This window comes from Rhinolophus ferrumequinum, chromosome 11 (assembly GCF_004115265.2).
Source record: "Rhinolophus ferrumequinum isolate MPI-CBG mRhiFer1 chromosome 11, mRhiFer1_v1.p, whole genome shotgun sequence".
Lineage (NCBI taxonomy): Eukaryota > Metazoa > Chordata > Mammalia > Chiroptera > Rhinolophidae > Rhinolophus > Rhinolophus ferrumequinum.
The window spans coordinates 48,678,639-48,694,611 of NC_046294.1; the positions used below are offsets into that span (position 1 = coordinate 48,678,639).

General features: G+C 46.8%; 1 protein-coding gene across 5 annotated transcripts in view; it reads right to left on the reverse strand.

Moving 5' to 3' along the window:
* FAM168A (family with sequence similarity 168 member A) overlaps window positions 1-15,973 on the reverse strand; it is a 149,773-nt gene that overhangs the window by 9,613 nt on the left and 124,187 nt on the right. The window contains exons 4-6 of one of the 5 annotated variants that reach the window (XM_033121488.1): window positions 11,197-11,223; window positions 6,982-6,993; window positions 6,018-6,143 (exon numbers count right to left, since the gene is read on the reverse strand). The exons of 1 other annotated variant lie outside the window; for it this stretch is intronic. In XM_033121488.1, the coding sequence (XP_032977379.1) occupies window positions 6,018-6,143; window positions 6,982-6,993; window positions 11,197-11,223 (165 nt within the window). The remainder of the gene's footprint in view (window positions 1-6,017; window positions 6,144-6,981; window positions 6,994-11,196; window positions 11,224-15,973) is intronic. 3 more of the 5 variants (XM_033121490.1, XM_033121489.1, XM_033121491.1) reach the window with 3 other exon arrangements.

A 15,973-nucleotide genomic window follows, 5' to 3' on the forward strand; every position in this document is an offset into this window, starting at 1 on the left:
CCAGCGCCTGGAGCAGGGCCACCTGTGCCTGAGGGGCTGAAGTCAGGGATCACGAAGGTTCACATGAACTAGACCCGGGCCATGTGGGTCCCTCAGCAGGGTGACAAAAGCTGGGGGTGAGGCCGAGAAGTCAGAACCCAAGAAGCTCATGATCAGCCCAACTGTGCTACCTTTGAATCTTCTGGAAAAGAATCAGATCCTATGTTCACGGAAAAACTGGAAACAGGAATCACTCAGGAACAAAAAATCACAAAAGGAATGATTCTATAGAACTCAAGGGTATCCTGGGGCTCAGAAAGGGCAAGTGCCAGGGAACCTTGGCTTCAGAGCCCCAATGGGTGTCTCTGGGGCTTCTTCCTGTGGCCCCCATCCTCACTTAGTGTGGCCGACATATCACCGAACTTCTCTGGGCCTTAGGTCTTTCGCCTACAATATGCTCACCAAGGACCCTTTGAGCAACAGCGCGCTGTTTCTGCAAAAAGGGACTTGGCGGCAGAGTGGAAAGGCGGCTTTACTAGAAGAGGAGATCCAGGCTTCAGTCTGAGCTTTCCCTCCAATTTGCTGTAACTATTGCCAAGTCTCTGGGCCTTAGTTTCCTATTTTGTAAAATCAGAAAGTTAAGAATGAAGATCTCTTCTTGAACTAAAATCCCATTGTTCTAAAAATCCTAGGTCTCTTCTACCCTAACCCCAAGTAAAAGCAAGCTGCCACATTGCCACAAATCTCCCTTAGTCCACATCACAACTGACTTGGTGCCCCCATGTCTCTGATGAGTTAGAAGGATGTGGGAGCGGCTATTTAGTCGCCACACAAAGGCACTACAAAAAGTGTCCTATACCTTCTCCGGAATTATGTCATTTATTTTTCCACCTGCAGATCCACAGTTTGTTCCACGAGGAACTAATTTTGTGGTCAAATAGGCTTGGGAAGTAAGTAGCAATGAAGATGGAGTGGAAAGAATACATTAAAGAGAATAAGCACTGATAAGAACCAGAAACTAACTAGAAGGGCAGGTGGGAGTCATTTGAGGGACAAGTCTAGAGCAGATTCCTGCAAGTTTCTAGACTGTGGAGCTCATCTTGAGAGGTGGTCATGGGAAGAGGAGCAGATCCTGGGGGGATACAGGGAGTCTAGGTTAGTAGACAGCTAGGAGCCATCGGAGGGCAGCTTCACCTCAGAGACACGGTTTACTTCTCTGGAAAACAAAAGGGGTTCTCAGGATGGGCCCATCCCAACAGTATACAAGAGACTATGATTCTGAGGGATTGTAATCTTTGTTTTGCAAAAAAAAAAGCAGCAAAATAAGACAGATAAATATGTTTGCTTTTTATCCCATGACTCTGAGAAATTTTTAAATGACAGGACGAACTGTGAATCTCTAAGACAGGGAAATGCAGAGGACTGTGCCCAAGTTTATTTTACCGCAGAATCTTTAATTCACACTATTAACATTTACAACAAACTACAAGGTTTTGTAACTATAGCTTGTTTTCGTAAATAGTTTTACTGTAACACAGCCACGTCCATTCATTTACATATCGACCATGGCTGCTTTCCTGCTACAATGGTAGTTGTAACAGAGACTTTATGGCCAGAAAAGCCTAAAATATTTATTATCTTGCCGACTCCTGATTTAAAGGGAGAAAACAAGGTATGGGGAGTCCTGCCAAAGTGGAGAGCACCTCTCTTCTATGCAGGAGGGCAGAGTACCCCTGAAAACTAAGATGCCTGTCTCTGAAAGCTAGCCAGCATGGAGCAGTGGTTCTAAACAGTCTGGAGCCAGACTGACTACTGGGGTCCAGACTCCAGCCCTACTACTTAATAGCTGTAGACGTATCCATCTCATCTGTAAAATGGGGGTAACAGTATCTACTTCACAGGGTTACTGTGATAAACACATTACTAAGTTCAGAGCCCATTCATAAAGGTTAGCTAATATTTCTTCCTCTCTCGCTGGAGAGAGAGCTAGTGAGCTTCCTGTCCCGGGGGTGTGTAAGCAGAGACTGGTCTGAAAGATGACAGGAGACAGGAGGTTAAACTGTGACTTCCATGGTGTGATCCAACTTGAAACAGACTCTAGAACTCTAAGGTTCTAAAATTGTATGGTTTAAAATGCCATGATTTTATGATTCTTGAAAGTCAACAAGACAGCAATGGGGGTGAATTCCCTGTCACCTCCCCGAGAATGTGCTCTAGAATGTTCATGCCCTGGGGAAGTGTGGATAGTGGTCCCTCTATGCCACAAGGACATCACCTTCTAAAGGGGGAAGATCGTCCCTCTGAGGAAAACCAAAAGGCTCCAAGAGACTGCAGGAGAATTTGGTCTCCACATCTAAGAATAACCTTGTCTGAGAGTGTTTCCCTTTCTTATGAAATGTTATGAAATGAAGACGCGCATGCACACACACACACACACACACACACACACACACACAGCAGTAGCCAACACACCCGTGGCAGCCAAAACGATGCTGCTGCAGAAGAGCTTGCCGTTTGTCCAGACCGTCTGAGAAGGGAGAAGCGGAACTGCAGAGCTAGAAGAAGCCTTTGAGATCATCAGGACCAACACGCACGCCTCACAGATGAGATAATGAGCAAACAGACGCTGAGCGCGCGCGCGCAACTGCTCGCGAGGGCTCGGGCCTCACTGGTCCTTCCTCTCAGCACAGTGGTTCTCACGGTTACCATTTGGGTCACCAGGCTCAGAAACTGCCCTGGACTGCCATCCTGGGCCCTGTCAGTGAATCAGCTCAATTCTTCTCTCAAGAAATACCCTCCCTGGGACTAGACAATATCAGAGGGGTCTTTCTAGTGCTGCCGTTCTAAGTCTCTGAGTGTTTCAGTGAAACTTTTATGAGGAAATCACTGCAGAGGACTTTCCATAACCGACGGGTAATCCTGCTTATAGCCTTGAGGACCACTGGCAAATCCCCTGGGCTATAGCCTCGGCTGCCTTGAGTCTCACAAAATTCAGGAGGGTCACTACTCTGTGCATCTAAGTAAAAGAAGCTGTTGGGCCCGATGCAAAAAATCCTCATGCATTTTGCTCAAATGAACTTGGACTCAACTCACTCGGGGGAGGCCGGACTCCCCTTAAAGGAGTCCTACCTAAGTCTGAAGGTCGCAGAGTAGGTCTTGGAAATGCTGTGCCTTAAGGACACTAGAGACTTGCGTTCAACCCTCTCTGTTTCAGGTAAGAAATGGAGTCCACAGGGGCAGAGACTTCCCCAAAATTGCACCGCACATCAGCACAGAGCTGGGCCCAGAGTTCAGGGCTCACCGTCCCCTGGGCAGAGCTCCTGTCGGAGTTATAGGCCTCTGCAGGCCAATCTTGGGCATTTGCTGTATTAGCCTTTGTATCATCGTTTCACTACGAGCAACACTGTGAGAGACACAAGGAGTCTGATCACTAGAAATCCCAGCTCTGCCTTATGGAAGAGGTTTTGTTGATGACGCCCTGTTCTCGCTCAGCTCCCTAACCGCAATTCTAGGTTCCATCAACCAAAGGAATAAACAGAGCGTGTCCATTAGCAGATGAAACCTTTCCCAGCCCCCTCTCCAATCCTTCCGCACTGGCATAAATCCTCTCCAGCTGTACTGCCCTGTGCCTCCAAGGCACTGAGCCACACATCAAGGGCGCCTCTTACACGGATCGGGTTATTGAGCATTAGATTTACGTGTCTGGACAAAGCTCTCGATCTGATTCCTGCTTGACCCCCAAGTCTCCTTGTTGGTAGTGGAACAAGAGGGTGCTGAATACGGAGGAGGAAGACCTAATTACAAACAGGCGTAGCAAGTGTGGGTGAAATTGAACTGAATGTGTCAAAGTGCCCTGAATGTCCTGTGGCACTGAAAGCCACCAAATCTGTGCTGGGAGGAACCCTGATGGGTGTGGGAGGGTCAGTTAGTCCCACCTCCATTTAAAAAGTACACAGGTTCATACATTACTTGCTTAAAAGAGAGGGGGTATGTTATGGTCCTTTCCAGGGACTGTGACAACCTGAGAGGACTGGAACATACCGTGTTTCTCCGGAAATAAGACCCAACTGGACAATCAGCTCTAATGTGTCTTTTGGAGCAAAAATTAATAGAAGACCCGGTCTTATTTTACTATAACATAAGACCGGGTGTTACATAAGACCGGGTGATTATAATAATATATCAGGTATGATATAATATAATACCGGGTTATATTAATTTTTGCTCCAAAAGATGCATTAGAGCTGATTGTCTGGCTCGGTCTTATTTTCGGGGAAACACGGTAGCTAGTGGACATTTTGATGGGGCTGCAGGAAGATTTCAACATAGTAGAAGGTAAGGCCTTCTAACACTCAGACATTCTCACTGTGGAAAGGGCTGGAGGGAATGAGTACCCCATACCTGGGCATGTGTGAGCAAAGGCTAGTGAACTAAGGGCAGCAGAGGGGACATCCCTGCCAGAGTGAAGGGTGTTAAGGACCCAGCACCAAAGGGACAGAATCAGGTGCCTAATAGCTAGACAGAACCTTAAAGATGACCTAGTCCAGCCCCTCACCTTACAGCTGGAAAAACCAAGGTCCGAAGCATGGACATGAATGATCCAAGGTTACACAGAACCAAACCTAGAATCCGACTCTGTCGGGCTTCCACTCCAGGCCTCTTACTGCTGCATTACAGAACGTGTGTCTATACACGTCTATACACATCCACATGTGTAGATAAAAGAAAGAATATGTATGTGCCCATCAACATTTAGCATGCCACGGATACCTGGAAAAACTCCCCACTGCTGCCATCCGTCTCTTAAAGAGGACAATTAACCTCATGAAAAAAGATAGTAACAGCAACTTAACCTGGGTGATATCTTTTTCTAGTTGTGCTGCTTACTAGGTCGGATGGCAACAGGTATATTACCTTTCTGAGCCCAGGCTTTCAAACTGGAATAAAAATCCACCCAATTAATAGGACTACAGTGTAGATTGAATGAGAGGGTGATTATGAAAGCATAGTCTCCAAGAGTTGAGAGTCAGGTTGTATAGAAACATAAGCTGATGACGACGTCTAGGGGCAATGAGAACTACGGAGAAAATAACACTGAGTATTTTAAAGAAGAGAAACACATACGCTACGTTCTTCTAATCTACTTAATAGACTCACGATGCCCTGAGCCACGGACCACGGGGCCTGGTCTGCAACATCCCCCCGAGGGCTTGTCCAGCCCCCCACCTCCCCGGAACAACTGAAGAGACAGGTACTCCCCACATGCAAAGCCAGCTGCCCCTCTTTTGGAAAGCTCCAACAAGGCAAACCACTCCCACTTACATTGAGTCAAAATGCCACTCGGTCGTTTCTAAACACTGGTCCTCATTCTACCCAGTGGAGCCACTTTGTGTTAAAAATCAGATGTGAAGGTGAAACCACCAGTCACCCCACTGCGCCTCCAGGTGCGGGTGACCAATCTGACCGGCCAGATGGGTTCTGTCCTCCCCGAGGACCCCGTGCACACACTCTGGTCCCACAGTCAGCTTCCACTGGGGCAGGATTTCTCGTGCAGGGGGCAACTGTGCCTCCCAGGGATAGTTAGCAATGTTTAGAGACACTTTTGATTGTCCTAATGAGGGTTTGCTACTGGCATCCAGTGGGCGGAGGCCAGGGACACTCTAAGTATCCTACGAGGCACACGACAGCCCTCCATCGCAAAGAATGATGGGATCCAGATGTCCGCAGTGCCGCGGCCGAGAAACCCCGTGCTAGCGGGCGGAGCCTCTCTGTCCAGAGGTCCACAGGCAGGCGTCCACATGTGCCCTCTGTCCTCCCTTCTCCCTCCCTTACTGCTCTGGGTCTCCCCAAAGCCTGTGGCATGATCAAAGAGGATGACCTTTCCTGAACGAAGAGGGCCAATTTCTTGCATGGGTAGGAGAACCTCTTAAAACTGTCTTACAAGTGTCAGTTTTAAAAGTTCCCTTTCCTTTCTTCCTAAGAGACAAATCAGTCCCAACCAAGGGGAACAAGGAAAGGAGGAGACAGGCTGTATTTACTGAAAGCCGCAGAGGATGCTTGGTAAGTTCGGTTCTCGGTCCCGGTGTCCACGGGGAGGTGAAAGGTGCCTTCAGTGCCACAGGAAGACGAGTTCTGTGGCCAGGCCTGTTTCATCAGCAGAGTTGCTTAAGGGAAGACATAAGAATGACATTAGGCAGAAACAAGAAGCGGCACCACCAATCACAGACACAAAGCAAAGGTCTCGGGCTGGACAGAGACATGTAACCCAAGGGGACCTGTTCACACACACAGATGGTTCAGCCTTTCTGAGATGGGTGAGTGAGAACAGCGCTGAACTGAGCTTCCAAACGATCTGAAACGGAGGGAATCTGAGCTTATACTAATTAGGAGTCGGGATTTTCTACAACTGACACCACGAAGATGCCTATGAATGCTGCCTCCCACTGTGTCTGGCCTAAGGCTCTGGAATATTCCTCAGCCACTTTCTCATGAATGTGTAGCAACTTGGAGCCTTTGAGTATATACACTGGGCCAGGACCCACTGAGTACTCTTCTTAATGCCTGAAATCTCAGCTGGAGGTGTGTTTAAGTTGCTTTCAAAGAGAGACCCCAAAATAATTGTCACATGACAAACCTTGCCGGACTGCCATGTCTTCTAAAGGGACTGAGCTTTGGTAACTTAGCAGGTACAGGTTGGCCAGTGCACTCCCTGCTAACGCCTCCGGTGTCTCCATCTAGGGCCAGACAAACCTCTCGCACACCCTTTTTCCTCCCGCTGAGGTGCTACTGGTGCCTCATATGAGATATCTCCATGAATTAGAGATGATCTTTTGGGCCATTAAGAAAGTAAATGTCAAACTTGGGATAGGTTTGAAATAGAGAAGAGGCCCAGTTTGAAAGAAATCTATAGAGACTTCCCAGGCTGACTCAAAGCTCAGCTTGAAAATGTGAAAGATGATGCTTCGTATGTTCTAGAAGTGGGGAATAACTCAAAAAACTTACCTTCATGGTATCCTGTGGGGAAGGAGAGAGGAAATAGGGTTTCAAAGGGGGGAAATGCCTAACATTTTAGATATTTCCCCTGATATACTTTCAAACACTAGAGGAGAAACATTCTTGACCCAAACTGCTACTTAGGGTAAAAAGAATAATTTTAACAATATCTTTTCCATTCACATAGGTCTTAGGAGTCATGGATGTGGGTGTTTTAAAGCATATTAGTAGTAGGTGGGGCTGCACTGGTAACCGTCTGATATACTTGAAACATTTCAACAAGGGGCTGTGGTAAGACGGGTGGTATGAGAAGAAAGTGTGTCTACAGTCTATAATTCCACCCGGACAGGGACAGTCCATCTCCAGAGAGATCCCATCAACCCCTGCCTGTCCCAGTAACAGGTAACGGCCCTGGTTCCTTCGGTCATGAAGGTACTGGGCCCAGAGAAGGAAATCAAGGACTCTGCTGCTTTTGCTGATCGAGGCTGGAAGTGTAGCTGTTCTGGGCTCACCCTGTGCTTGCATTAATGGCCCGCAATACATACAGCGGATGCTGACAAATGAGAAGGAAATCATGGGCAGGGAAGTGACACTAAAAGGAGAATTCTGGCAGAAGAAATGGGGACCCCGCAGAATTCCACGCACAGTCCAGGGCCTTTGCCGGACATCACGACATGGCTCTGCAGACAATGCAGGAGAAGGGCAGTTGGTTTTAAACAATTACCCTGGGTTTCTTTTCCCGGGAGAGGGGGTAAGTGGGGGCTGGGGATCAATAATGGGTCCAATTAGTGTTGAAAATCTGACCAAGATGTCTCCAAATTTAGAACCTGCCATTCCATGTGGCTGGAGAGCCCTGGCCACCCAAAACAACTCCCTAAAGGTGAAACTTGTAGCTCTGAGAAGTCAGGCAGAGCAAGTCCATGCCCTCAAGACCCCACAGGGACTCCACGAGGGAGCAGGAGGGCTGAATTTGGCTGCAGAGAATTTGGAGAATTTGGAGGTCCAGCTCCGGTCCAGTTGTTTCCCGAAGTGGTGTGTAATTTACCGTAATTTTCATCCTAAGCCACACGTCTGACATGAGCCTGAAGGGCTGTGTGACAAAGTTAAGTAAATGAAACTGAATCCAAGAGTGACAGGCCTGTCCTGCACTCAGCACTGAGGGGGGGCCACGTGGACGGGAACACACGTGGGGCATGGTCACTGCACACAGGGACTTACGGTCTAGCTGGGGATGCAACACAGCCACACGCCAACCAGAGAGTGAACAAGACAGCATCACACACGGTAAGATCATGTTCCAGATTAACCAGGAAAGAAGCAAGTGCGACTGTGCCTTTGATTGTGTCTTTCCCAAGTGATCAAGTGAACTACACTGCACATGTTCCCGAAAAAGTGGCTACTTTCTTCTGGTGTCATTATAAAGAAAACAAATGTTAGCATTTTCAGTATTTCTTTGTGTATTTGCATACTTAGTAATACAAATAACTGTATAAATAGGGCGACTGAAAACACGTTAGCTGTCAACTTGGCTTCTTCATGTGTTAGCTGTATTGTGTGATCTTCCTCCCCATGTACAATTCTAAAGCCACCCCTTCTGCTGGCGGTAGTGACGCAGCGCGGTTGTGGGACGAAGACAATCCAGCCGAAGCTTTCAGAGGCCTGGTAACAGAGGCGGCTGCTCTGACAGGAGTGTTTGCTCTGGCGCCATGAAAGGCACCAACTCCTAGAAATGCTTCTGTATTTTTAGCTGGTAGTTAAATACAAGTGTATGCATATGTCAAATATTACTGAGCTGTACATTTGAGACTAGTGCACTTTATGTACTACAGTATATGTGTTATTCCTCAATTTAAAAAGGGGAGGGGGAAGAGGGAGAGAGAGACAGAGAGAGAGAGACACACACACACGAAGCCTTGGCAGTGCAGGGCTGTGGCCCAGTGACAGCATGCTGCCCACATCCGGGTGCTGGGTTGTTCACTTCCCCAGGTACGGGGCCCTCACGCCCTCTAACACTTGAAACAGTCTAGTAAGCACACTTACAAGGAAGAGAGGCAGCAAGGGACCATCATCCTGAACAATGTCGTAAATCAGGAAATCTGAATTTTAGCCTGGGCTGTGCCACTTATTAACTGTGAGACCTTGGGCAAGTCACACAACCTTTCTAAAACTTCAGTGTTGTTGTCTCATAAAACGGCAATAACGATCACTTCCTAGCACTGATATAAGGATCAAGAATAAAGTGTCACCCAGTCTTCCAGTTTCTAAGCCTGTCCATTGGATCTAATAACGATCACTTCCTAGCACTGATGTAAGGATCAAGAATAAAGTGTCACCCAGTCTTCCAGTTTCTAAGCCTGTCCATTGGATCTGTCCATCCCTCCATCCTCACAGCTGTGGACAGCTCTGATTCAAGATCTCAGCATCTCTCACTGGAACTACTGCAATAGCTTCCTCACAGTCCTGTTTGCTGTTAATCCCGCCAACTCTAATCTCCAAGCTACATTTACAGTGATATTTCTAAGACCTAAACCTAATGACAAAACATTTCTTAAACACATTCCACGGCTGTCACTGCCTACAGGCTGAAGGCTGAACGCCTTGCGTGGCGTTCAAGGCCTTCGTGATCTAGTCCTCTGATCGCTGCAGACTCGCTCCTGTTCTCACTCTCGGCCCCTGCACTACCGCCACACAAACTGTTTACCATTCCCGAAATACGCCAAGGAACATCGCATCTCTCTATTTTTGTTCACAATGCTCACTCTTCCTGGCATGTCTTTCCCCAAATGCTATGCAGTAAACACTTATTAATCCACCAATCACGAGCTGAAGACGCATCTCTACTACGAAGTCTTTCTTTTACCCACCGCTTAACCTTCGCCCCCTCATGGATCCCGTATGGCTCAATGTCCCAATCCCTCTACTTCTCAGAAGCCCCTGCACTTTCTGGCTTCTCTGTCTTCCCCACTAAACTGTGAGCTCCTTGAGAATAGGGACCCTGTCTTACTGGTCTTTGTATCTTCCAAGGGCCAGCTTAGGGCCTTGCATGGAACTGTACAAGCTATAACTGGAGAAGTGAGAAAGCAAGAGAGCTTCTCCCAATTTTTATGGAGTCTTCTAAAGTGCATATATCCTGAGGCAAACAAAACACGACTCCCCATAAATGATAAGAGAAACAAGTCTGTAACTAGCAAAATTCAAATAATAAAATTATAAGAGGACAGGCTGTTAGTATTTAAAGGGACCTCAAAGATCTTCTGGAATAAAACAAATTATCGAAGGCCGGGAGACATTAGCAAATTGCCCAAGATCAAACAGCCCACAGCAGCGGCAAGGAGAAATTTTCACAGCTCATCTCCTGAAAGATGTGCCACGCGTAAGTTCAATATTCAACATCCAAATGATTCCAGGGTAAAAGCTAAAAAAGTGTGCAGAGATTTTACCAAAAAATTGCCCTGAGCAGCCCAGGTGAGGGTGGTGACAGTGGCAAGTCCCTCCCATGGTCCCTTCCTGTCTATGACAAAAAGGACCTAGTCAAGTTACACTGCTGGGACCCTCACAGGTGTCCACAAGTTCCCGTGGTGCCTTGGGCCTGGAGTCCACACTGCCCAGAGAACCCAGCTCTGGTCCCTTGCTCATTTCAGCACACTGGGCCCTCGCCTCTCTCCATCCAGGACAACGCCCTGAAAATGATCAGAGCTCAAGATCTGGACTAATGAAACAGACTGTGTATCTCAAGTCAACCAGGTCTTCAAACATGTCAGACCACCAATGGAGATGAAAAATCTGATCCTGGGGCAGACTGGTCTTTTGGGTTCGCATAGGTATAATCCAGGGACTCCTCCACAGGAGCTGCATGAAGCCAACAGAGGAGCCACACAGGCCCAGCAATTTTTGTTCACTTGTTTGTTTGAATTCAGCAGTCAAGTTAGGGTGAAGGTTTCTGATGTGGGTCAGACAGGGACCCCAGAGGGAGGAAGGGGAAAGACGCCTTTTAGTGCCATGCTCCCTCACTGCTGCCCTAGGGGACGGTTCACGTGTGTCTCCAACCCATGATTTGCACCATCAGACATGTTCCCGCATGCTTTAGGAACTGCTGCTGAGCCACCTGGGGGAGCCCAAGCCTAGGGAATGGGATTTGGGGAGGAAAGGAAAGGGGATCTACCGTTGTTACGATATAACACATTCATAGGCCATAATACATATGAGGAAAAATAGCTCTCCTACCATAAGCTGAATGCAGGAACTGAAACTCTGTTGGATAGAAATGTTAGTTGAAATTACCACTAAGAATTTGTGCAAAATAGTCCACATTACAGTTACAAAAACAGACTTTGTCTCAAGATAGCAGTTTACCCCAGGCCACACAAGAAACAGAGAATGCAGAGGGTGCCAAATGCTTCTACCCTGGAGGGGAGTGACAGACTTGCCATCCAGAAAACCCTATTCGTGGAGAGCGGGCACCTCCTTGGATGCCATACCATCTTCCAGGCAGCTGATCAGGAGCTGCCTGGGTATAAACAAGCCCACGCGCCTGCTTCTGGCTTCCATGCTAAAAGTAAGCTTCAATTCTCCCACGTACTGCAGAGGGCCTTCACATGTGACAGATACTATGTGCTAGAGAACGTGCAGGTTCAGGGACAAAATCATCACCGTTGGCCTCTGAAGAGTTCTCTCTAAAGCTCCAGAGAACAAGGACCAATGCAGAGGCACTTCATTCCCTGAAGCCTCTGGGAAATGCGGTGTTGTAGGAGCACAGGCTGTGGGCTCAGACAGACGGGGTTTGAATCCCAGCTCCACTGCTTTTTAGCTGGGCAACTTTGGACAAATTACTTAACCTCACTGAGCAAAACTGGAGGAAGAAAAAGTGTGCAGAGAGTCTAACTCCCAAGAATGAGGGAAACATGAACATTTGTGACATGCTTTGCTCGGTGCCTAGAAGATGGCAAGTGTTCAGCAAACCCAAATGCCTTTCCCCAGCTCATCATCTGTAAAATGGGAACATTATATTTGTATTTTACAAGGCTGCTGTGAAATGAAGTGAGGCAATAGATGAAAATGATTTATAAACAGATTTCTTGTGAGACAGTATTTTATTTTTATCTACACTAGTTATCCTTTTTATCCTCTCTTTTCATTTTCAAGTCAGACTACCATTAATATAACACATCCTTTGGTTTCCAGATTCTGAAAACAAGTCTCAGTTGGTTCCTGCCTCTAATGGGGCCAAAGTGTTCTTAACTGCGATTCCTAACATCATTAAGAGCTTGGGGAAAAGCTCCAAGTACCTACACTGCCCTCAGAACCAATGCAGTATATCCCTGCATCCTGGACCCATGACATTTTAGGGTACTCAGAGCTGCTAAAAATAGCTCTCTGCATCAACATCTTGGTCTCCTTGAAGAAGCTGAGAGAAATTTAAACCTGAGAGCCTGGCTCCTTTGCAGGTTTCTACCCCGCAGGCATGTCTCCGCATCACAAATGGCTGCTCTGGCAGGAAACTGAGTAACCTACAGTGTCCTCTCTGTCCCTGAGCCAGCCGTTTCTCTAGCCAGAGCTTCCCCAGCACAATCAGAAGACCTGGTGAATGCAGAGCCCAGCCTCCCAACATAGGAAATAGACAGCAGGGTAGGGAGGTGGAGGTGTGGGGTGGGGTGTATGTGTGTGTAACTCTTAAGAGAAGGGATCTGGCCAACGTTATACCCAAATCGGTAGCAGTGTTGGCTGTTGTAACCCTGGTCTTCCAACTCCCAGTTTGGGGCTTTCTGAAAATATGCTAATTACCATCCTCTCTAGTGAATTTGTGGGTTTCTGAGAAAATGAACTGGGTTGGTTTAGTCACAATTTAGAAATCTATTGACTTTTTAAAATATAAAACAGGAAAATCAAGTTTGATGAGGGATGATATTTTGTTTTAAAATTGAAACTTAATCAGTACTTTATATATGCCCAGGGCTTTCCAATCTCTACATTCATTCCCCCCACACCCCGTTTCGGCCTCCTCCTGCCTGCTCCCCCTTCTGTCTCTCTAGTCTGGTTGCTCTAGTGTGACCCCTCAGTTTCTCTGCAACTGCAACTGTCATGTAGTGGTTAAGAGCACACGTGGGTGGTGGCAGGATGGCTGGGCTTGGATCTTTGCGCTAGTTCCCTAACTTCCCTACGTTTTAGTTTCCCACTTGGAAAATGGGAATAACAATAGTGCTGACCTCAAAGGTTTGCTGGATATAAAACAAGTTAATATCATAAAGAGCCCAAAATAGGCCCTGGCACACAGGAACCATTCAACAAACATTAGCTATTTATTTCCAATCCTCTACTTTCTTGCCAAACTAATCCTAAAACAATTCTACAACCTCTCACCAGAAGTTGTGATCATCGTGAGAAAATGCCCCAGTTCGAGGGAGTAGTCTTGACATACGCACTGCATCCACCCTCCGTCGGGCTTCCAGTGTTATCTGGCTGTCACCTGTTGTCGCCTCCTCTCCCACTCCTCACCCCCGATCTCTGTACTTACAGACCTCCCCTCCAGCCTTGCTCACCTATCTCAGTAAATCCCATCGTTAGATAAGAACTCTCTACTTTCCACTCGGCAATTTATTCTAAGCTTATCCACCTGTGATCTTTTCTATAGTCTGAAAGGGAGAACCGCTCCCCTGTGAGGCACCCATTCTACATGCTCCCCCAAACAAAGAAACCTGGATGTGCCAGCCCACTGCAGTCTCCTTGGAGGCCCGGATCCATCTGGCAGCCCTTCCCCTCCATCTCCGACTCGTCCTCTCCACTTGCCCCTTTCCAGTAGTACTTATTTAACACCTCCGCTGACTCCATCTTCCCTTCTGGTCAATACCCTCTCGTTCTCCTCTCCCTGTGGCCAAGCCTCTCGTAAGAGTGGGCTCCATCCGCTAAGTCTACGCTGTGCTCCCTGACGCGCCACCTCACTGACGAGGCTTCCACACAGGTCGCTGATGGCCTCCTGCCAAGAAAGGCAACGCCTCCTCTTCACTCCTGATCTTACCTGACCTTCTGCAACTACTCGTTTTGTTTTCGACTGGATAGTTCACCAGCTCACAGATCTCATAGCATTTACACTGAAATTATTTCTATAGTGTGAGATAACTGATAATCAAAATCATCATAGTTTCTAAGGCAGAACTTACCAAATTTGATTAAGTATTTTATCAGGGAGAATTTCTATAGCTTTTATTGTGTCTGCCTATTATAGATTTGGGGGAAATGCAGAAGAAAATATCAATGCTGAAAAACTATTATAGGTTTGCGGCCTGTGTGTCACTGCTCCTCACACGCTCTTTGAGGGCAATGTGTGTCTGCAGCTTCCCCAAGTATGAATCACCTACAGTGGCTTCCAGAGTGCCTCACGCATAGCAAAGTCAAAATAAATGTCTGTGGAATGACACATCTATGTAAACACTTTAGGGGTTAACATCACTAATTTGCATACAATAGTTCTCATCTGCCCCAAACAGAAGGGTCTATCTGACAGCTGCATGATGTGTGTATGTGTGTGTATAATGATGTGTGTACGTGTTTATGTGTGTACGTATGTGTATAATGATGTGTATGTGTGTATGTGTACATGTGTGCACGATGTGTATAACGTGTGTGTATAATGGTGTACATGTACAATGTGTATAATGTGTGTATGTGTGTATGATGTGTGTACGTGTGTACAATCGTGTGTAAGTGTGTACAATCATGTGTGTACGTGTATAATGATGTGTGTACATGTGTACAATGATGTGCAAAATGTGTGTATGTGTGTACGTGTGTATGTGTGTGCATGTGTGTACGTGTGTATGTGTGTGCATGTGTGTACAATGTGTTTATGTGTGTACGTGTATGTGTGTACGTGTACAATGTGTGTACGTGTGTACAATGATGTGCAAAATGTGTGTACATGTGTATAATGATGTGTGTACGTGTGTATAATGTATGTACTGTGCATGTGTGTACAATGTGTACATGTGTGTATGAATGTCTGTGTACGCGTACACTGATGTGTGTATGTGTATAATGTGTGTATGTGTACAATGATGTATGTACGTGTTTATGTGTGTATGTACGTGTATGATGTGTGTATGCATGTATGTGTGTACGTGTGTTAATGATGTGTGTACGTGTGTATACGATGTGTATAATGTGTGTATGTGTGTGTATGATGTGTGTATGTGTGTATAATGACGTGTGTGTATAATGATGTGTACGTGTGTGTACGATGTGTATGTGTGTATGCATGTGTATGAAGTGTGTACAATGTGTGTACGTATGTTTATGTGTGTACGTGTGTACAATGTGTGTGCATGTGTGTACAATGATGTGTGTAATGACATGTGGATAATGACGGCGATGTCATGCCCACTTTAGAGACTGGCAGTTGAGGTTCAGAGAGATCGGGTGACTTGAAGGCTGCTAATCTAAAAAGTGACCGAGTCCAGACTCAAATCTAGGTCTTCTGACATAGTCCATGGTTTTCTGTCATCTCAACGTCCCAGAGGAAAAGGGAATGACAGCAGAGTGAGTCCTGGATTGGCCCCAGGGACGCACTAGACCAAGTGCCAGAAGATCTGCCATGGGAAGGCTGCTAATCTAAAAAGTGACCGAGTCCAGACTCAAATCTAGGTCTTCTGACATAGTCCATGGTTTTCTGTCATCTCAACGTCCCAGAGGAAAAGGGAATGACAGCAGAGTGAGTCCTGGATTGGCCCCAGGGACGCACTAGACCAAGTGCCAGAAGATCTGCCATGGGATCTGGTCCACATGCTATTGCTGATTCACTGGGTGACTTGGACAAAACACTGCTTTTCTCTGAATCTCCCTTGTCAAGAGAAGGGGCTGAACTGGGGGACCTCTGAGGTCTTTCAAGTTTTCTAACTTTAGAATAGTAATTACTAAACAAGGAAACGGGGGTATTATCATGACACTCAAGGCCTTTCCAAATACGGCCCTTGCACATCTGCAGCTCAGATTCATCTCCTGTCCTCCCCGC